Source organism: Sitodiplosis mosellana, unplaced genomic scaffold (genome assembly GCF_009176505.1).
Source record: "Sitodiplosis mosellana isolate CC-2019 unplaced genomic scaffold, AAFC_SMos_1.0 Smas_scaffold_6150, whole genome shotgun sequence".
NCBI classification, from domain to species: Eukaryota; Metazoa; Arthropoda; class Insecta; order Diptera; family Cecidomyiidae; genus Sitodiplosis; species Sitodiplosis mosellana.
This window is the reverse complement of record NW_022601391.1, coordinates 2644022-2668309: the sequence shown is the minus strand read 5'-3', so window position 1 is coordinate 2668309 and position 24288 is coordinate 2644022. Positions and strand designations below refer to the sequence as shown.

Below are 24288 nucleotides of genomic sequence, written 5' to 3'. Positions count from 1 at the left end.
GTCTTTGGCGCTATTTGTCTATGTAGTACGATTGGTGAGTTATAAACAAAAATGTGCACGAAAACGAAAATTTGGCAAAATAAATTATTCGGTTTCCAAATTAGACACATTTTAAAAAAATAATTATCAATTAAATAAACAAGTTGCTGTCTTCACTAACTCAATTATTAATTTGATATTTAATAAAAAAGAGAAATAAATAATATTTTATCCTACTATTTGTATGAGATTAATGCAAATCGATCATTTATTTCGGAGGATATAGATAGAGATGCTTTGGATGGTAAAATAGAAGGAATAATTACCGTAATATGTTTATACGCAAACAATATGCAATCTAATTGATTTGATATTCAATAGTAATGATAGAATGTTATGTTCCAGTTGTGTGTTTTTATTATTAACAATGGTTTCATCAATTGGATCAGTCAAGGCACGTCGCTTGAGACGTTTCAACTACGAAATTCGTTTTCAAGTCGTCATTCGATGGTCGAAATTGCTTTTCGGTTCGAAGTTTTGTTATTTCCTGCAAAAATAAAATTGAAATTTTTGGATAAATAAATCGGTAATGAAAAACAAATCAAAAATCGAAATCAATTACAAACGGATGAACAATAACCAAAATGAACGCTTCAATGGGATAAATTAAACGGATTAAATTAAGGCCAATAGTCATTTTTGTTGGTGATTGTTATGATTGAATTCATCGTTTTTATTTAAATTTAATTTCATTTATACTTTAAGTATCATAATTTTTTTTTATGTTAATTCTTCATTTGTAGGCTTTTCTATAATCATATTTTCAAATAAACTCTTTTCATCTTTCTGTGTTTTTTTTCTTCTCTTAAGTATTGCACTTATATCGCTAAATTCTGCTGTTTGAGGGTGAGGAGAGGTGGATATACTTAACACTAAGAAATCATTCTATTTTTTTAAACATTGAACTTGATAAATTTTGAATTAGCGCAGTGAATTGTTTTAAATATGCCATTGTTTGCATTTTTGCATACATTCACAATTGACGCAGCATAACAAATGCAACAATATAAAATGATTTCTCAGTGTGCGACGATGGTGAACACAAAAAAATAAACAACGTTGTGAAATAAATACTGTTTGTGTGAATGTGCTCGACTTGAGCATGAAAATGTGCCTTGATTTACTAGTTAATCGAATGATTATTGCTAATACATAAACAAAAGCAATTATTTCATTTCGACAATAAAAATCGGCAACATTTATATATAATAATAAGTAATTAAGTGTTTTTTTTGTTTTCTTCATTTCGCATGTATTTCATCCCATGGATGTACGTTTAAAACTTATTTTCGAGATTGTTTAGAAAAGTGTATTTCTATTTCGTATTCTGGTAAAGAAAATGTATGGTCTTTGGTGTTTTCGTTAAAACATTTTTTTTCTTGATTAAAATTTGTCCATGTAAGTTAAATGTAATTTGTTCACTATTTTCTTTCGACAATCCAATACATAAAACAAATCAAAATGACTCAATCAAATGATGCTTTCATCGAATTAACGGAGAGGTGTATTGTTTAATATATTGCTCATCTGCATTTTTTCTCTCTCTCTTTTTTCCCCCTTCCTCTTGGGCAGATACCATCTCACATTACACAATACCCAAATAATTAACTCAGATTCACAATATCCATAATAAAAATTCAATTAAATTAAATCACCCATTATATGCAGATGTCCAATTGATGTAGGTTCAAACCGAAGTATAGAGTTTTATGTGATGCACAACAGTGAACTCGAATTAGGTATACATATCATTTCTATTTATGTCGCAGATTTTGAATAATTGCCAGGAGATAACTAAGAACTATCTTCATCAAAGTTGTGGATCTTCAAGTTAAAACAACTTTTGGCAATAACACAAAATACGCGTTCCAAGAAAGGGCGAAAATAACATAGTCTACTCTCAATCATAGATTTGTAGATGGTTGTTTTTTTCATTCTGCTTAAACTCAAACAATTAGTTTTTAAACATTTTGTTTCTATACTGCTTTTGGGATTTTGACTGATAGTTTTCTTCGACTCATATCATTTTTCATTGAAGTCATGCTCAAGAGCTCTTTTTTTTGGTTGTATTCAGTAAAAATGTACCATAGATTTTTGATGAACTGCCCATTATTAATGTGTACATTCGAAATGAATTTTCACTACTTTCCTATTAAATAAAACATCTATTGATATTTAATGATGCAGACAACAACATTTACTCATTTTATCAAGTGTATGCCGTAGACGTAGAAAGCACTGACATCAATACTAAACTAGGTGAAAATATTGCAGAAAGCAAATTCAAATATCGAATTTTTTGTGAATTAATTTGATTTTTTTTTCAATTGCAACAGTCGGATAAATAGACTCTATAATTTTCTGCAAAACATCGAAGTTAAAGTGTTGTTAGGAAAGAGCATGAACTAAAAAAAAATCAAATCTTCCGATATGAATCATTTGTATAATTTTAGGAGAGTGGTTTAGCTTGAGACTATGCTGTGATTTGAATTATGTTCTAATTTCGTTGGTTTACAATACAGTAAATACCAAGGGAATATTTTTGTTCTATATGATGACCATAGGGGTATTGCAACGACCATAAAATATATGTACTTCATCAAGTTTATCAAGCTCTTTCCAAGTTTATGCATAGTGTCGAACTTTTGTTCAAGCTCTACCATCTAAATGAACAGTGAAATAATTTACGGGCACGACGTAAGATGGCGTTTTTTCTGGTCAAAAAAAGTTGCAATATCCCTTTGATGATGACCGTCCAAAAAGCACGAATCACTTAAATTTGACCCAAAAATCAAGTAAACGGCTTCCAATGTATTCGATTGCGTTAAGGTTGAATAGCGGAACGAATTTTGTTGAACGTCGACGCTGATTAGTCTATATCTGAAGTCGTTGTTGTTTTTCTATGTATATGTTTTCGTTTGGGAAGAGTGAATAGTGGAAAAATGACGACAAAATTTCGGTAACAAAATTTCATTAGCAACATTTCCACAACGGAACATTCATGAAATTGAATACAGCACCTGCGAGCCAGTTCATTTGTATTGTGTGGTGATGCAAGCTAGATTCGAGGTCGATACATAAAGAAAGAGCTTGGACTCAAAAAAAAGGACACAATATTCCCACAACTTTTCTATGGATGCTCATGCAATGTTTATGTTGATTTTTCATGAGGCCCACATAGGATGACTTAGAGACGATGGTGACTTGAGTTTCTGGGATTTGGATTAGGACATTATTCCCTTCAAATCAAAGGTGAATCATTATTATCCAACCAATTTAAAAGAAAACCAAAAACATTTCCTTTGTATTGTGTGTTAGACGTATTGTTTTGTTGCAATCAAAAGTAGCCATACCGTATTTAATGTAGCATTTATTACATATTTCAAATTGTTTGTAGCATTGAAAAACTATTTTCACATCGAACGTACGGAAACACTGACACTGTAATGAAAAAATCGTTCGTTGAGATGAGGTTGGATATACCAAACGGTCTAGCGTCGTTAATAAAATTTTCAATTTGGCGTTCGTTCTGTTTTTAATATCATATAGGAATCTGGTATTCCGATGGGTACAAATGGTGTTTTTTTACTTCCCGGAATTTCAGCAAGCGGCTGAAAAGAACAATCGTTCCTGTTTCCATTGCCTTTTAATTGAATTTAACGAGTGGATAAAAGTATCAAATACAATTCGCTATGTAGCTCGTGTGGAATGGTGAATGCGCGACTATAAAAGTGGTGTTGGATTGCTTGATGCTTGTGAAAAAGCACGTTTCTCTCACGTTGTTGCTGTTATGTGTGTGTGTGTTTTTTTTTCATATAGCGATTATATGGTGGCTTTTTTGTGGTAAACATTGGCTGAGTACCATATCGCAGAAATTGATAGCAAGCCATGCTTTAGTGGATTTATTTAACCTGATTTTACCTTCCATCTCATGCCATCAATCATATAATCGTTTTCTCCAGCGCACATTCACATTCCTAACATACTTGTGATGTGTGTTTGATTAAAGTAATTAAAAGTCTCCGCAATACGAGAAAATCCCACAAAAACGAAACTCAATTTATCGTTCGTTAAAAGTGTGCGAGCGCGAACGCCACCGTTAAACCCGTTTTCTTCTTTCCTCTTTTTTCTACACAGTTTTCACTTATAGTACTAGTGAATATTCAACGTATATTTCTTTCCTGACACGGCAATCATTTCGCGCGTTATCTCTCATTTCAGACGAATCGTTCAATTTTCCCAGAAATTGTACGAATATAGGGAATATGCTTTGCAGCTTTGGATCATGTTCCAAGTCCGGCGATAAAATGAAATCGAGAATTGAACAATAAATACCTTCATTCGAGTAAAAATAGCAAACACAAATGCGAAGGTTAACACAATCTGTTGAACATTGAACTTTGAAAGCTCTTTTAAACACAGAGAGTAAAATTATACCAATACCCAATGGGTCCCATACCCATACAGAATCTGTATTTGTATAAGTAATGCAGATAGTCTGTAGAAAATAATCTACAGAATGTGTAAATTGTCGAAATTCATATCGATCCTCCAATGGTATTGATGTGTTTCCACTCACTTTGAAAGTACACATTATTTTTTCCCGGAATGGCATATAAATTTTCACCATTTTTCGCGCTACCGTCTTTTCAGCTTCTTTATATAGTTAACATAGAGGTGATTTAAAATCGAAATATATGAATTTGCGAATTTGGGATCGGATTCAAGTGCAAATAAGCACTATATCACTCATGTATTGACTATGTGAAATTTTATTAGGGAAAACTAAGGCTTTCTCTCTCTCAAAATTGAAGATTGCACTGTGTGTTCGTGTATATATGGTTTTGTTTTCTCTACGAAAGTTGATTCAAGTTTACTGTACAAAAATAGAGAATTGATTTCTTTCTGCTATGGGTTAATCATTTCCCAAATGAATTTTTATGTGAGACGCAACGAGTCCTGAAATTAGTTGGTCACAAGTCTTTTTCTAGTTTAGTTTTGCTGCTGATATTTTATTTATAATTTTATATATGTACGAGTTGTGACATAGCTCATGTCACATAAGGTTTAGTAAAAGATAAATTTTTTCGTTGTTTCTATATGCCTGATGAGTATGGTCATGCATGGAGACTTCCATGGTTGACGTTATCAGATTAAAATTTTGTTCTGACGAGGAGAGCATAGCCTGGCTGTAATGAAAGTCGGACAATCACTTTGACATTTCGTCGATTATCCCTATCAAACGTCGCGTAAAATCGAATCTTTCCGTGCGATGACTCGCTCAATAGTTGGCCACCGCATTTTCTAGCAGCACAATCGCTGTTGCTAGACAGTGCCATGATTTGGAGGAGAGATAGGCAAACAAATCTGTTGCATTTAATTACAATCTATTTTTCAAATGCTTTACTTTGCAAAGGTGAAAATTAAATCTTTGCGATCCAGTGGGTGCTCCAATCGATGATTTTTCATTGAAAATTCGACCCATTCGCTATCTATGCATTTTTCGCCGCTTCGTGAAGTTCATTGTTGTGAGAGTATTTGAGTCATTTGTTTATTGCCGCTAGTTTCATGAGCTGCAACTTTTTTGATAGGTGGCGTCTTATTGCAAATGTCAACGAAAAATTAGATTGGAGGCATACAAAGCGATCACCCACCGGTGCGATCTAAGATTTCGTTTCTTTTTGCTGAATAATTGTATCATAAATCATATGGTATATTCACAACCGTTCAACTGTAATGCATCAAAGAGTGGCTGAAAACATATTCGGTTCTGGAAATACAGAGAAAGAGAGATGGGACATGAAGAGAGAGAGAGAGAGAGAGAGAGAGAGAGGGAGAGAGGGAAAGAGATAATTACATGTAACCGAGAAACTGACAGTGAGTGAGTGGATGTTTACATCGAATTTGGATTATTTCACTGCGAAAATTTTCAATATAAAAAGAAACTCTTAAAACATTCCATGTTATTCAAGATAATTCATGAAAACGCAATTTTGACTACATACATCACAATTGCCTGTACGTGTGGTGAGCTAGAATGCTATGATAATGGTACCAGTAAAGGCACTCTGCGTTAAGAAAGTGATTATGACTCAGCGATTATTAATATCGTCACTCCCTTCCCTTTCCTTCTACCGCACAATCTTTGTTTCTTTCATCGTTGTCATCGTTGGTGTTTGCATGTTTATTCGTGCACCAGATTTAATTAATGCGAGAAATGAAGTGGATCGCTAAAATCCAAAGTGCTAGTAAAACAATTGAATAAATTGTGAAAATTCAGGGCTTGAGAAGGATTTTTTTTTTCAATCTGAGATAGAATCACTCACATGCCGTTGTTCTTCTGTATTTCGTTTTTATATCATTATCAAATCGTCAATAACATACTATTGCGCCACTTCTCGCCGATCCACAATGGGTCTTTTCGGTTTGAATTGGCACATATACATATGAAGCACACGATAGGGTACGTATTGCATAAGGAATGCAAAGAGAAAAAAGCAAAAGAGAAAAGAGATTTCATTTGATATCGCTCAGTTTTTGATTAATTACAATGAAACCAATCCAATACATTTGTTTGCTTGAAGTTTCTTCAGCATGCCCATTTTGCTCTGCGTATCTTGGCGTTTATCTCTCGTTTCTCGAAGTTATTTTAATTTCTGATTTTTTTGGGTTCGGTATCATTAAATTTGGATTGCTGACTGTGTTCGTTTCACGTATAACTCACTCGATATAGTACGAGCGATGATTGTGAAATCATTCGTTTTTAATATCTCGTGCAAGTTTTAAATGATTATTCTTTGGAAAGATTGTATCGCAGCGTAGATAGCTTCTTTTGATGTGGTTATATTTCTGAAATGCCCTTTTAGTCGCAATGAACGCTATTGAATATTTCCAAAATGTCAAGGAATATTTTTCATACGAAAATGTAACGCTCCTGTACCAAATTTCAAATGTTTTCTTCATAATGTTCGCATGATTCGAATAATTCTTTCAGTGTGGTATTATCTTCACTTAAGTTATACTTTTTTAGTTCAGCTTAGTTTTCGGTTGTTCCTACTTGAAATTGTTTTGCTGTGGTAGAGACTTTTGCTGTTTTCGATATCCTATTATATTATATTTATTCTTTAAAGCTGTGTACAATGTGTATATAAAAATTGATTGATTGACCAAATGATATGTTGATTTCACCTCTATTTGAAAGGAGTTCAAATGTGTATATATGTGTATGTGGGCAATGGGTATATCGTCGAAGCCTAAGCTAAACCGTGTGTATATCTTAATTGAATGGAGCAGTTGAAGTGGTGAAAATAAAGCGATTTTCTGCTTGATCATACTTTTTTTTCATCCTGCAGTCAATAAATCTAAAATTCGTGTCACATCTAATAAAAACGATTTTTCTCTTCTTTTCATGTTCATCTATAACTCAACCGTTTTCAGTCCAGTTTAGACCCTCGATTTCATCGGGAGATCGTTTGGCCTGTTGCCATAGCCTTTTGTTCATATTCGATGACAAATTAAAACCCAAAAGATGCGCTAATACACAGCTGAATAAGATTCAAGATTGACATTAATGGTTTTCTACCAATGACCATTAGTACTCAACAAGGGCGGCTGAAAATTTTTATTCACAGCTTAGATTGTCCACGTCAGATTATGATAAATTATAGTAGGTTGTCGCTTATACAATATTTTCGACCATATTCTCTCATTTGGCCACTCTCATTTCTTTCTTTTAACTCATTTTTATCCTTGCTGCTCTCCATCTTCGTCTCATCTGTTCGCCTGCCTGCTTTCATTCTTTCTGTTTGTTTTGTTCATTGAGAATTGAAACCTTTTTCCACTTGTATGAAAATCGGTCGTTTGTTGTTATATTTTCCTCTGTCCTGCTTTTTTTTTTCTTTCGGGGCTTTCCTTCTCGGTCTATTTCGGTTGTGTGTTTATGAGTGAGTGTGTTTCTCTTCTCTTTCTCGGCACAAATAACTCTTGAATCATTTGAAAAGGGAGGAGCGCGCGCGTGAATCGAGTTGAATATTGAATTCCTTTGGGCAATAAGTGAAAGTGAATGAATCGAGCAAAAGTCGCTTTTCAGGGTAACTGCTCATTACATCGAATAGCAAATGATGCTCGGCTGTAACACTAGGAACCTATGTAGATATGAAATCTATGTGGAAAAATGTGTTTACGCGTGTCTTTCCTTTTTGCTTCAGTTCTCATTTGTTCTGTGTTTGAGTATCGTTTCTCTCCGTTAGTTTGGTGTAACTGAATGTGTGCGTGTGTGGTCTATGACGATGACGGAGAGATATTCAATGTGTATAAGTATTCGTTGGTAAGGACCAAAGGCAATAGCCGGGTCGACGAATGAATGGGAATAGTAAGAAAATAAAAGCATAATGGACGCTTTTCGGGGCAAATGTGCCAACAACACTAGATGAGGTCACACAACCGCAATTTTATACGGAAAGTTTTGGCTCGACAGAAAAATTATTACGTCTATATTTTTCTTTATTCGTCACATCTTCATGTTTTCCTCAACTTTTTTCCTGGTCATGTTGCTTGAGATTTGGTTCAGTTATTGCTATTGTGTGCGATACAATGAATTCAATCGTAACATGGCAACGACGTGATAGAACGAACTAAAGAGCGTGGGTTGAATGTTTCAATCGTTTCCTTTTTTTTCGTCGATTTGGGATACAACGTTTCATATATTATTTATATTCCAATTCATTTTGAAAAGCCATGTGTTTGCCACGTTCCCTCTACTATTCATTCGCTCTTTTAAAGCATCAAATAGTTACGGATTCTTATTTTTTTCCACTCTGATTGATTGCTCTTGGTGTGCGTGTATACGGTGTATCTCAATGATTCTAGCAATGTTGAGATTTGACACTTAACTTCGTTTTAGTACCATTAGCTCTGTAAAAGTTCATAAGTTCTATAATAAATACATATGAAGCTTTGATTTGTGATTTAGTAGATTTAGTACCTTTTGAACTTTTTCTAGTACAAATGGTACTTAAATGGATTTTAGTGCCAAATTTCATATTGCCGTTCTAAAAGTTTGAACCATCGTGTTTGGTGTGTATGTATTTCGATGCGTTTTCTCACTTCCTTCGATTTTTTTCTTCACTCAATCGATGGAAATGATTCCGTACGCAAATGCAACGTATATTGCAGTGAAGAACAAATTAGCAGGCTAATTAGCCGCATAAGTGTATACTGGCTAACGAATGTGTAGACCAGTGAGAAAAATTCAATATGAACTGAACGCACTCATCTGAACTGACGTTTGTGACTGACATTTAACTCACCAGGTCAGAGTTTGAATGAATAAAAAAATAATAACTCAAATTATAAAAATGACTTTTAAATTGAAAATTAATTGAAACATATTAATTTTTTTCTAATTTGTATGATTTGAATCAGAATACTCAAATCAAAAAGTGTTATACTTTGAATGTACTCATTTCAAACAGATAGCTGGCTAACGATTGGCTTACACCAGTTGTTGGTGTAAGCCAAAGCTAAGACAATGCTGGCTAACGAAAAACCATCACTGGTATATTATGTCGTTGGCTATTTCAATATCCAATCCTATTCCATCGACGGATATTCGCGCATGGTATTGTGTATGTGTGCTCTGTAGGATACACGAGAGACAGAATAAAAACACCATCGGCGGCTGTTCAGTTTGGCAACAGTTTTGCATCACAATACAAATTACGGTGTGCCTGGAAGAGTATTCGAGTATCAAAGCCGAGAAATGGCTTGATAGCAAAACGGTTATTATATGCGCTTATCTCTCCAGTTCACTCACATTGGATCCCATTGAACAGTTGTACTGTTGCTGTTGTTGTTGTTGCTGCTACTGTGAGGTATTGGCCTTCGCTTAGCATAGGGTAAGGAGCTAAAAATTGACATTTTGCAATGCTATGCTACACTACAGCTATTATATTGTCGACTGAATGCGGTATGAATGGAAATGGATGGATGGATGTGAAAGCACATTAATTAAACCAGGATCCGAAATGAGTTTGCTCCGAAAAATGGAAAAATTTAATTAAACCCTAATAATTTGGATGCCTGAAATTGTGCGCTTTTCTTCGCCTCTCTCTCACTCTCTCTTTCTCCCTTCAAGCTTCTCCTCTGTCTTCGTAAGCATTGCAATACTCCGCGCATGCGAAACTGTATTCCAGTGGAACGTTTTCTTCATCGAATGAAATTCATGAAATTTTTCTTAGTGTAAAATGACTTGTCAATCAATTAATTATCTACCATAATACTCTGTGAATTATCGCTAAAAATTAGTATCACAAAAATCTTGTGATATAGATTATTAAAGGGTCATAGACTCAATTTTGCCGTGCCCTATATTTTTCTGGATATAGAAAAATGTTCGATTTTGTACCGATAAATAAAGGTTAAAGTACTTCTCGCCCAGGATTTTATTCACGTGTTTTATGTAATAATATCAAATACGAATGTTTTCAGCGCCACTTGTACACTAACCAATCAGCTGAAGAATATCCAATCTTTGAATCGTTCAGTTTGCCCAATCCATTGATCTTTTTTTGTCGAAAGCTCTTAAATTCTTTACCTGTTTCAATTAAACAACTGACTTTAACATGAACTTTGTACGATGTCTGATGGGTCATTTTATGGAATTGCTATTTCTGTTACATCAAAATACTGGTACATAATTAACCGGTGTAAAGAGCAAAGCTGTCATTCGTGCTGTATTTTCTTAAGAGGATTTCTTCAAACTTTAAATTAGTTTCTCCACAAAACGATAGTGAATACACAACTCCCTATAGTTTGTCATTAGTAGTCATGTGAAATGTCAGCACATTATACAATTGGTCATTTGTTTAGTTCCGAAAACGTTTTCAGATGAATGTAAGAAATAAATTCGACGATTTATTACGAAGAGTTTCGCTAATTAAACCCGTGACTAACTGCAAAGTGTCCATAATGCTTGAGCTTTTGAGCAGCAGCAAATGTCATTTAACTGTAGATTTATCGATTGAAATGATTCCCGCGGTCTCTGGTAATGGGCAAAACATAATAAAGTACAATGCCATGCGAGACAGATGAGCCATGCATGATTGGCTATTGTTAAAGGCAATGATTTAATGGAAAAGTTGCACCATAGTATCGCTCATCGTATCATTCGAAGATTGATGGAATACTTTTGGTTTGGCAGTTGACTTACATCCATCCCCCATCTTAAGATGGAACAATAAAATGAAAAATCACCAAGCGTTGAATTCATGTTCTACAATACACACCGATACTCCACGAATAAAAAAAAAAAGTAGAAGAAATACCACACCCTCTGTCGCAAGCGTGCACACACATCAAACAGGGCGTAAGGAAATCAGTTACGACATTTCGAATTTGAAATTCAAAATTTAAATATGGTAACTTTCAACATAACTTTAAATTTTCTTTTAAAATTTATGGGGTTTTTCATTCTTTACTGTGTGCACCGTCTCTTTCACAAGTTTTTATATGGGTTTGGTTGTGTCCCATTCTGTTGCGACCATCAATGCCGATATGGCTTATATTTGTCAATTTCGGATAAGGCAAGTTCATTTAGTGTACTCTTTTCCTCGGTGCCATGCACATTTTCTATTCCATTTGCTGCTTATCGCAAGACTCTGCGAAAGAGAATATGCGATTAAGTCGATTTTTCGTTTTTCTTTACGCTTTTGTGTGCACTGAACATTTACTCTACATAAAATATTACGGGCGCTCTTGTTTTTCTAGCTTGCATGCATGCTTACTCGCTCGTTCGCTCACTCCTGTTCGCTTGCTCCCAATGGTGTCACGTCGTCAGTCATTTGGTGTGCAGATGAAAACTCATAGTCCACAGCCTTAAATGCTGATGATGTCAGACATTCGAAAAACTATTCATATTGTGGCTATGTTCGGGTATGGGTATGCAATACAATTGCAAACTGCATCGCCGCATATATTTCTTTGTGTAAGTGCCATTTTCAATTTGGCATGCGATTACGGGCAACGTCTGAAAGCAATTAAAAATACGATGCTGTTTAATGCATCGCATTTCGAACCCACAAAAATGAACAGGGCAAAGTACTGAAATAAGCAGAAAAGCAAAAAATTGTCATCAGTTTTTAATGTGGCATTTCTTGGTACGGCGAAATGAATACTCGGTGCACTTTGTTTAACTCGTGCTGGCACCGTTTCAATTGTAACAACTTAACGGGGAACGTAGACAAAGACTAATGCCATTTTGGTCGTTTCTATCATTCGGCAGTGAGAATGTGTTTTTGTGTATTTTCTTCGTACATTCCGTCGTATTCAAATCGGTTCGAAATGAAACTCATTTGAATGAATTCCTAGGGGCTTCCATGTATATTCCATCCAAGAAATATACACCATATATGACAGTCATACGAAATATTCACAATGCTGGCAAAATATGCACCATATTCACGGAATATACACGATATTCATGAAATATACACCTCATATTCACGATCGGTAACAAAGATTCGACATTGCCGTAAACACATATTTTTTACATGCTGTGTATATTCTGTGAATATGGTGAATAATATACACGGATTATATGCAATATTCACGAAATATTCACACAAATAAGAATGTATATTTTGACTTAAAAGCCCCTAGATGAATTCATTCGCTTTCATAATAATACTTTTAAATATACTGCGTTCTACTTTTTTTTACTTTTTTTCAGAGCACATTTCGCTTTACTTGCCAGTCGGATTGGTTGGAAGAAAATGCAAACAAGATCATCAACGGGCGGCTCTAGGGAATTGAGCACGCATCTGTACGAAGAAAAGTACGAGACATAAAATTTTGTGAGATAATCCGTAAATTCGATGAACAGGGTAAGCAATGGCACAGACAACCAGCATGTACAATGGACATTTTGATTGTGTTAGTGTGAAAATATGGTAGAAATTCGTAGAATCATAAATATAAATGTGAGAATGTCATTAGGTGTTTGCTGTACCATGAATGTGGACACCTTTAACTTGTTCTGATGCTTGGATATATCAGAATTTGTAACATTTGGTTCTGTTCAAGTCTGTAGCGTTTGATGCTCATCGGCCATTTGAACGGCCACATATCAGAGCAACTTTTGCTGTACAGTCGAATTTAAATGTTTTTTGTGAAACATTCTCGGTTTTTCAATATTGTGACACGTGATGTGGTGAGATTGACAGTAGAGTATGCTTCCCTGACTTTGTTATGAAAGACGAGAATAAGTTTCCTTCGACTTTAAAATGATCAAAGGAGAATATATTCATTTTAAGGGTGTTGTCGTGATTTTTTCCAATTTAGGTTTTTTACTCAAGCTTCTCTATAACTTTGCTGCATACGATTCTCCTTCATCTCTTAACAGTTCCGCAAAAATCGCAACAGCCCAAATATATTCTTCTTTCATGCAAACCAAATCGTCAAAGAACATACTCGCATTTTCAAAAATCGAAGAAAAAAACATAATCCCCTCTCACACTCGCACTCTTAGATATCCTGGTCATACAAAAAAGAGAATCGGTAAGTCAAACCTGATTGCGGCTCAGTTTAAAATTATCTTACCATGGTTTACCTACTTTTATACGACTATAAAATGAATAGTAGATACTGGTCGAAATGACGAGATGCATTTAATATGATTCAATGATTGTCAAGTGGCTCCAAATCGACGGCTTATCTTGAAGATACAAAAAATATCATACTAAAATGTCTACTAGCAAATGTTCTACGGTCACAACAATTCGATCCCATTGTTGCTGCATCTGCCTTTTCTATTGACACTCGGGCGGTGTTTTTTGAGTTCGTATGATAACATTGAAAATAATCTCGAAATAATTGTTTAAAATTTGGCGTATGTTTACGCCGTATTCGTGCTGTGACATCCAGCGGAATGTGTGCATAGCCGAATTTACGGCAAAGATGATGAGTTGCAGTGCGCGAGTGTATTAGTCGCTTGGTAAGTATGAGGCCGCTTGCCAATGAGCACTTTCATTAGCTTAACCGTGCTATTACACTTGGGTACAACTATCTAATTACAGCACGGTCTCTATGTTCACTACAACTACGTACAATGCTAAACGTGTTAAACTAATGATTGTTTCTGTTTCAAGTGAAATTTTTCACATTTTCCCTGTGCAATTTCAATTTGTCAGTATAAGATGTATACATTTTTGTTTCCCCTCTTTTTGCATGTTGTGAAAATCTTTTCGACATCAACTTATGTTAGTCATTTTCTTGTGTCTCACCTCTCTCTTTCTGTCTAACTGTCTGCAAAAAAAAACCGACAGATATTTTTCTTCATTTTTACTTTATATGTGTTACAGGTTAGCATTCAGTTTTGGGGCGCTGCTACTTTTTCGTGATTGTAATTCCACAACCAGACAATGGAAAATAGATAAATGAAAGGTGCATATAGAGTGCGTATCTAAAGTTTTGTCGGATCGAGTTCCTTCGTTCATTCGCTGAAATTCTTACTCGCAAGTCGTTGTTTGGCGCGAGTCAGTGAGTGATGCCATGCTGGATGATTGCGAAGTGTAAATGATTATACAGAATTACACAAAACATTTTACTTCGTTACAGTAAGGTGGCGCTAGAAAATTGGACGCTCATATACGTAGTTGTGATGTTAAGCGCATATGTACATTGTACACATTTAGTAAAGAGATCAAATAGAATGTGTAAATGTGTTTTTGATTAAAATTGTACGAGATGGAAATACATATTATTTTTCACTATAAAGACCTAAGCGTGATAAAATCGAAGAGAAAAGGCATACTTTGTTCATTTTAAGGTATTTATTTTAAGATGGACCAGAAACAACTCAAATGAATCAATACATTCATTACGATGCTATCTCTCCATTCATTCCTAGGATTTTGAAAAAAAAATGCGACAAATATCATTGTCGAAAGCGAACAGTCATTGTTGGAAATGCCTTTTATGCACGCAAATCGCTATGCGTATGGGCCTTAAAGTTGTTCAGGGTTGGAATTCTACGACATTCTACTAAAATCGTTCGGAATTATTTTTTTCGTACGTAAGACTATATTGGAGTGAAAGAGAGAGATTCCACTAATTTTCATCTCTCCACCGGAATTATTCCGATAACTCGAATCATGTCGAATGATGTCGAAATAATTCCGGTGGATGGATGAAAATTAGTGGAATCTCTCTCTTTCACTCCAATGTACGAAAAAAATAATTCCGAACGATTTTGGTGGAATGTCGTAGAATTCCAGCCAAGGAGTGGTAATTAATTGAGGCTGCAAGTGTATGAACGTGCAATAATAATGTCGACCGAAACTTAATACCTCATCGAGTTAAGTTTATTGGCTCCTTTTCGTTGATGTTCTTGTTATGAAAAAAAATTGAACAAACAAAAACTAAATAAAAAAAAAATGAACAAAAATTTCAATATTTTCTCAATTGATGAAATTTTTAGCTACGTTAGCTTGTCTATCGCAAAATTCTATATTTGTTTGTGTTCTATTATGCTGAGTATGGGATAAAACTTCAGTTTTAGTCCATTTTTACGGAACCTCGTTGGTGGCTCATAGGCAGACCATCTTTGATGTTCAAAATCCATTTCTATATAATAGTTGAGATGAAACAGCAAACAAAAATGAAGAAAATAAGCAATTTATAGGTATACTCTCAATATTTTTCATAACCACGTCTGGATCAGCTGCCAGCCAAACTCATTCTTATGGGTGATAAAAATATAATTAATGACAATTGGATGATAATGCTATATTTCATTACCGAACAAAAAGAGAAACATAACAGTTTAACAAAATCATTTTCGAAGCTGAAACAAATGTAGGCGACCGTTGAGCAAATGCAATCCAAGTGTCAGGCAAAATGAAAAATGATGTCAGTTATATATCATACAGAATGCGAGCGAAGAAATAAGAGAGAGAGAGAGAGAGAGAGAGAGAGAGAGAGAGAGAGAGAGAAAATATATGGTATTTACTCGAGCCCAAACGAAATTATATGTGGTGAAATGTGATTACAATGGAAATTGTCGTGTAGCTTAATCGTTGAGTAGCCATCTGAATCTCCATACATTGCATTGTCAATTTTCAAATATTCCCACTTATCATAAGCGCCGGATAAAATCGCTGGCATTAGACATGGAAATGAGATATCCCCAGAATATTATATATTGAATGAGGCACACTAAATGCGGAACTAGCACGAAAAGTGATAATAAATGACCGCGAATAATCGTGGCCATTTGTTTTTCTCTTTTTTCTTTCTTATTCGCCGCCATTCATTCATTCGTCGGTAAACTGAAATAATATCATCGTTCTCTTGATGGTTCGTACAGTTCTTCGTGATGACATCAACCATTCTCACGTCTCTTGATGATTTACTTTGCAATATATTATTTTTTATAATATGTTTGTTTGAAAACGAGTAAAACAGGAAACTCAATTAAGAGAAAGAAAACGACACATCATATTCGGACCAATATCCCGTTTTATACATCAGCCAATCACAAACACAGAAAGCCATATGTATTAAAAAGTAAAATACATTGTCGTACCGTAATAATACTACTATTGAGAATGTGTGAAGTTTTTTTTTATTGCAGTTGTGATCTAAAACATAAATTAGAAAATACCCGGTTTGCCATTTGCACCTTCTCTCTTTTCTTCTCCATTCCGAGCCATCGTTTTTTTTTTCCTTCTAAATTTTTCCCCTTTCTCTTTTTCCCCTTTTATTCTTTTAATTTGATCATCCGTTATATACCCATCTCTTCTTATCGATTTTTGACTTGGTTTCCTGTTGCAAAACTTGTACAATGTGTGTTTTGTGTGTTTGTTTCACATTAATTAGATTGTATATCAGCAAAGGGTATTGTAATAATAATAATAATACTTAAATCAACTATTTCAAGTTTGAAGAGTTTTTACGTGGCATGAAACATGCATAGTTGTGTTGCATTTAAATATTACTTCATTAAATAATTCGATAGTTTTTGTTCTTGTTGTTGTTCATGATATCATTTTTTTGTTTGCTTTTTTTTACTTTTCAAATGCCTTTAATATATAAATAACCCGATTAATATGCTACATAAACTTTCATTGGTATGTCTATTCATTTGTTCTTGTTGAGTGTGTGTATGTGTTTTTTGTGTGTGTGTATTTTGCTCTCGAAGTTTTCCTTATTTCTTTTCACTAGAGTTGGTGAATTCTTAGTGTGTATCATACACTTTTTTTTAAATCCAGTTAACATCATATAGATCTTTATCATAATATTTTTATGTATTTTTTTTTGTTTATAATCGTAGAAAAGTGTTAAAAAAGAGAACAAAACAGGTGTACAGGTATCGAAAAAGAAGAGAAGGCATTCAAAACTTGATTTGAAAGTATATCATATTTTGTGTATGAAATGAAAATGAATAAGTTATGAAACATCAACAGTGATGCAGTAAATGGTGAAGAGATCTTTGTTTGTATAGATTGAAATATATACTTTTATAATATAAAATACGGGGTAACATCAAAATCCGTACAAATACTCTAGCAGCATGTTCATGATGTCCTACCCGAATAAAAAGAGTTTATGGGATAGTTACGCCATTCGAGCCTCAAATTGTAACGCAGACTTGCAATTCTTTGAAAGTTGTTAGAAAAATTCCCATTCTGGTCGTAATTTTAAACGAAAATCCAAAGGTGAGAGGGTGTCAGTTTGCAAATTTTACACGTTTTATTTATTTTTACACGAATGATTGATATTTGTTCAAATGTAAAACCGTCGATTTCCACAAATATTGATTGCTATCTACCCAATTTCGAACCAATCATTGTCACGGTTGTCGTATCTGATCCAGTCGAGGGCTTCAATTTTTTTTGCCATAAAACATTCTTCGGGATATCTTAAATACATTCGGTAAAATATTTGTACGAAGTTCGATGTCACCGGTTGCGAATGTTCGGTTTTGTTGGCATTTTTCGATTCGTTGGCTGTATTAAATCAAAAAAAAATTCCAATAAACGCAGTTCCAAAATGATTGGAATAGAGAATAGAATATTTTATCGATTTGATTTGGATTTGCCATTTGGTTAGCGTTAAAAATAGACAAAAACTTTGCACATGCAAAATTTCATAGGAAGAGAATGTTTTTTTTTTGTTCAAATTGGAGAGCAGACAATAGGACATATAGTGACTTAAAGAGACAAAACTTTTTTTTCCATTTTTTTCCTCCATTATCTATATTTCTGTGTGACATAAATGTTTGAAAGCTTTGAAATAATTGATGTTATGAAAACAAAATTGTTTCAGTTTGATGATTGTTCTTTCACATTTATGCAAATGATTCTCTGTTATGTGAGTGAGTGTGTGTATGTGTTATTTTTGTTTCTTTTGTCTATAAGTTCGAATCTTATTACAATTATTTATCGTAAATATAATTTAAATTTATTTTTAAATTTTATCTATCCATCCAACTAAGTGAGAAATAGCCGTAAAATTGTACGTAAAAATCGAATGGTGCGCAAAAGTAGTAGATTACCCTATAATTTGTTTTGTTGTTGTTTTCTTCTTGTTCATGTTGTTTGTTGTTAATTAATTTCCTTCATACTTAATTCAAGTTTAAGTTCTCCTTCATTTTTATCAAATAGATTCTTTTTTTTTCTTTTAGTTTAACGCGAAAATAGAATTCTTAATAGTTTTTTTTTACAAATGTTCATGTTATAGAATTAAGTAGAAATAGTTTTCGGCATGTGACAAGCACATCGGCAGAGATGACTGAAGCGCACTCGAGCATTTGTGTTGTTTCTTTTGTTATTTTCTTCGTTCTACTTTATCTTTTTGGCTAAAAAAGGTGTATCAATATTTTGTCTAACATAACGAAGAATGGCTTTTGAAAAACCACATTTACTTTGGTGTATGTAAAGAAAAATCCCCAAAAGTATCGATTGTGAAATAGAGCTAATATGCGCAATGACTAAGTGCGTGTGATCGCACAATGCGAATACCAGCTCTCATTTCAGGGCAGAAAACGTATTCTTTGTTATTTTAGACAAAATATTGATAGAAAAAAAATTTTTGGCCAAAAAGGTATAGAACGAAAAAAACAACGAAAAAAAAACAACACTAGTGCTCTCGAGTGCGCTCTAGCGCACTTGGGTGCGCTTCAGTCATCTCTGCACATCGGTTTGATTGTAGAAAATCATACGATAATGCATAATTCGATTTGATTTGTATGGGATCCGCAAGTATTGAATTGCGAAAGTGATGTAACTCAAATGAAATACCGAACCTATGGCGGTGCACCCTAGTCCAATGCCGAAAATCTATTCTGACGTTCATTTTAAATATATAATTTTATTTAATTCATTTTTTTTACATCTAAATATGCATATAAAAAAAGAGAAGACGTTGCCTGGTTGAAATAAAGCAAATATTTGGTTTTAAATATGTTTTCTGTGTAAATTGTTTGGTTTTCATTTGGTTACGTGACTTAAAAAGAACTATAGGTCGAAATGCTTTAAACAAAGCTGATTTGTGTGAGTGTTTGAGTGTAAATTTCCAGTATAATTGATTGAGAGTTGTCATTATAAGGGGATAGCTAAAAATCGAAATAAATCAAATCCATTTCGACTGTTTGTTATTATGCCGCATCGAAACATCACTTATATATGAAGCTTTTATTTACCCATTTTTTCCTCGGTCATCGTTTTGAATAAACGAACACACAACGAAAGGATAAAGTAAAGCTACGCATATACCGGGTTATTTGAATGACGTCATTTCGATCTTCGTTTTTGGCTGCTAAATTTCGAATTGATTTAAAAAAAATAAAAGAGTTTAAGCGACAAAAGTGTCAAGTGATTGCATGCCCATATGTGCATGTAAATCGAGCTCATTAATTGGTCTAAAATGTGCAAATATGTCCGACAATATTATCACGGATCGAGAAACGAAAGACAGCGATCGAGCAAACGAGCAATCGAACAATCGTTCGATGTTCGTAGCTCTCCGTCTGTCAATCAGAGATTGCATTCGCTAATTATCCATTAAGAAAATATCATTAAAACTTTCATTTTTTTTATAGAAATGTCTAAGTGAATAAATGGGACTCTGACTTCAAAAACGATTCATATTTTTTGTTTTTTTTTTCAAACGAAAAATTAGTTCTTTCCATGCAAAAACGTATTAAAAACTGGTTTGTATTTTTCGATTTTGCATACAAACCGTTTCTTTTCACTCGAGTTTTATTACTCCGTTGTACAGACTCAATTTATATCTCGTTTTCAAAAAACCAAACGGAATATGAACCATTTTTGAAATCAGAATCTCAAATGGCTTTTTGTTTGTGTCCCTCAAGTATGATTTATTTGGTAAACCTTTTTTTTATTACTTTTTTTTTGTTTGTTCCATTTGCAAAACACGGAAAAGACGACTAATTTCAATGGAAAACATTGAAAAATAGAATACGCATACAAAGTGGATTTAAATGTGAATATTGAGCGCATTCAACTGAATAATATGAAATATTTGACATGTTTTTCTCTTATCTAGAGGAGTCATCCATTCGCGAATTGAACAGAATTCACACAATTCGAATGCACTTCAACTTCAAATTGTTTCGCATATTGCTCAACGTCAAAACAGTGATGGCTAGTGTCATCTCAGTTTTTATTCAACGCGTAGAATGAAATATGTAAATAATTCGAGCATTCGGAATGAAATTCGGCAAAATAACAGCCATTGTCATAAGTGGAGGGTGTGAAATACTCGAATTGAATACAAGATATTTGATGGTCTACAGCTTATCCCCCTCTTCATGCTAAATATTTGCATACGTTGTGAAATAAAGAGTTCGAGTTGTCAAGGTGTAACAACTGTACCATGTCAAATGATTGAATTGCCTCTTTTTGCATACAGTTGCAGCGCATTTTACATTTCAACTTTGACAAAATTATTCCATTATGTATGCTGCAATCACAATAACGATTACGTTTGTTTGCTTGATTGTTTTAATTTTTCAATTTTTAATTCATTATTTTTAATTAGACTTTAATTATTTGTATGTTAATATCCATAGATTGTATAATTATGCCTTTTAAATATTAAATGTTTTAGGTGATAGAGATTTTGTTCGTGTTAATATTTTTTTTTTCTTCGAATGATTTTTTGTTATATTTTTGCCCGCTGATTTTCTTTTTCTCTTTTTGGTGCACAATTTATTTGGTATGGTTGATTTGCCTGTGTTAGCAGCGCGTTCAATGATTTCTTTTTTCTCAAATGCAATGTCATTTTGTGTGTAATTCTTAAGTAGAAGAGTTGTTCGGTGCAATATGAACATTTCCTAACTAGTACAGTTTTGCGTTTGCGGAAAAAGAGTGGCATGAATTCATCCTATAAATCGTAGTATTCCAATGAATAATATCAAGTATTTCACAATTGAAGACAATGCTTTGTAGAAATGAAATTATTCGAATTAAAATCTACAAATTTTTTAAAATATCATGTCTCAAATGAAAGTTAATTGTAATGGTAAAAAAAAATAAACAAGAACAAGTGTCCACTAAAATGCTCAAACAAAATGCTGCTAAAATCAGATTCGAAAATTATTCTTTAAAAACATAGACATCTAGCCATAACACACAATATCATCGATTTTTTTTTAAATATATTTTAGTTTGTTTAAATATGAATATTTATATATACGTATGTGGATGTGTTTGTAAGAGTACAGTTGACCAAGTGGTGAGAAATATTGGCCATGTGAAGAGAAACATATCCAGGGAGCTCGCTCATAAATATAAATATCTGCTTGAATATTTCTATCGGATAGGAGATCTGGACATATCGTGGCCAAATGCCGATGAATTCGAACCGAGAGTGTGTACATTATTTATGTTTTAAATATATTCATAGTTCGCATTGGTCGCATCTTTGCACGCATTGGTTTGTTTTGTGACAAGTTTTCTAGACGAGAATGCACAAAACAGAAAATCTATTCCTCCCAGTTAATCAAAACATATACGCTTATATTTGAATATATTGTAAAAGAAACATGTGAGAAATCGGTTGATTGCTTTCATAAGTTGAAGGTGGATGGCGGATGACAATGAAAATATAGCACATACGGACTACCTACCAATTTTCATATTATTTAATTGTGTCTTTCAATAAGTACTTATATTTTGGAAATCTTTTACCCAACATTACAACACTACCCGTCTCTCTATTTCTCTGCGTGTGTGTGTTTGTGAATAATGAGACTTCGTAATTTCATGTTAGAAGTCTCCTGTTTTTTTTTCTATTCTATTCGCTAGCAAAGGTATGGTTTTTTTTTTCATATGATATTGTTGCCTGTATGTAACTGTTCGTCAAAAGGACGTTGGCGTTTGCAAATAGTACAATGCCGACGCTTTTTCAACGGTGTGTATCTTTCAAATGTGTTATAGTATTTTGTTGGTGGATTAACGTATATTTCATCAGATTTGAATTTAAATGAAACCAAAATTATGCATCAGAAGTAAACAGAAATGTTTTTGATTCGATCATTAAACGCTGCGTTTTTGCAATCATATTGAAGCTGTGTGTCTTGATGAGCTTTTTCTTTTACCTGTGAAGAGAGAGAAGAAAAAAAAAACGAGAAAGAAAGAGTCAAACAAACGTAGAAGATGATTGTTTTGTTCTTGAAAGTTGTGAAATGGTTGTTGATTGATTGAAAGAGACGTTTGCTTTGAGACGAACACTACGAAATTCTACTTCAATCGTAAGCACGTGTTGAAACGATTTCCTGTTCGATGCTTTTTGCTTGAATTGATTTTCGCCGTGTGTAACAAGCGTCAATAGACAGAGAATCATATTGTCCACAAAAAGTGCATTCTGGCAAAGAGATTCTCTGGCGTTTGAATTGTGTAAGTGAGCACACAACATCAAAAAATGGAATGTTCAGTTGCTTCTCGAACAAGACGCACCAACATTTGTTATATGAATACAAAGTTCGAACACTCTATGACAGAGCACATTGTATAGCCTTTGCCGTAAGCCGTACAACATTCATGAAATAAGACTCCAGCGAGTTTCTGTTTTGGTTTCAATGTATAAATATAATAGCATAATTCCTGGCGTGATGTTCGGAGCGTGCATACTAAACTATCACATGCAATTTTTATGTGCTATAAGCATGTTACGTACGATACTTATGGTGCAAGCATTTTCGACAGCTCTTCATCTTGTAAGCATCCCTTCAAAAATTCTTCTTGAGTTAATTGTCCATCGTTGTTTTCATCCATTTTGGCGAATATATTTTTGGCACGCTCTTCCGCCGAGTCAGCCGGTCGGTTTGACGAACACGCGCCCAACATGTCATAAATTGCCTGTAATTCAATAAATAAATGAAATTAGTATTTTAACGAAAAATGAACACTCAACGTTTATATTTTCAGATGGTTGGATGAATGTGCAAGCGATTGCATAGTTTCAACATCAAAATTAATTTGCTATACACAGTTCAAATGTGAATGTTATACGACGGTAAAACAAATATTTCAAATTCATGCTGGCCAACAAAAAAAACCATTTCGTAAAGAAACTTTGCTACCGAGAATTGGTTTGTGTATGTTATGCTTTGCTAGTTGTTGCAACGAAAGCATTTTATTTCGAATGGAATCATAGTAATTCACATTTTATTTCACATGTTGATAGCCCATTTCCATGTTATGACTATGTCAATTCAAAAATGGCTAGCTCACAATGTGTATGGCTGTACAACGAACGATAGCCAATGCAAAGTGAGACTTGTGACCATATAAAAACAACATCGAGTGTATTGAATAGCCTGAATGCATACGGATCCAACAAACAAGTACATATTTAATATCGGACAGATATTTTATTACTTCACATTAAAACATGTGACAACATGTAATGTACGTATATATGTGCTGGGTTAGAGAAAAAATGAATTACACATCACCACCAGCCATCCGACGAAATGAACAATATCATCGCCGTTTTTCCATCATATCGAAAAGATAATCAATTACAAACATAAACAAAATCAGAGATTGCATATTTACTGCTGAGTAGGCCTGAGCTGAGCTGAATTTGCTAACTCAGGCGCCTGAAGCGGTATTTTAGCGTACTTACGGTGCAAAATTGTCGTAGCACGCTGGAATTTACCCAAATATAATTAGAAAAAAAAAAAAAATCAGTGGGATTTTCAGCGTGCCACGACAATTTTGC

General features: G+C 33.9%; 1 protein-coding gene across 20 annotated transcripts in view; it reads right to left on the bottom strand.

Annotated features, from left to right (window-relative positions):
- Window positions 1-311: 311 nt before the first annotated feature.
- LOC129574234 (neuronal calcium sensor 2) overlaps window positions 312-24288 on the bottom strand; it is a 94528-nt gene continuing 70551 nt past the window's right edge. For 19 of the 20 annotated variants that reach the window (XM_055455905.1, XM_055455908.1, XM_055455916.1 and 16 more), the window contains 2 exons: window positions 23239-23420; window positions 16794-22660 (listed from right to left, as the gene is read on the bottom strand). In XM_055455905.1, coding sequence (XP_055311880.1) covers window positions 23244-23420 — 177 coding nt within the window. In that variant the 3' untranslated portion in view covers window positions 16794-22660; window positions 23239-23243. Of the gene's footprint in view, window positions 527-16793; window positions 22661-23238; window positions 23421-24288 lie in introns of those variants that run through there. The other variant, XM_055455906.1, reaches the window with a different exon arrangement.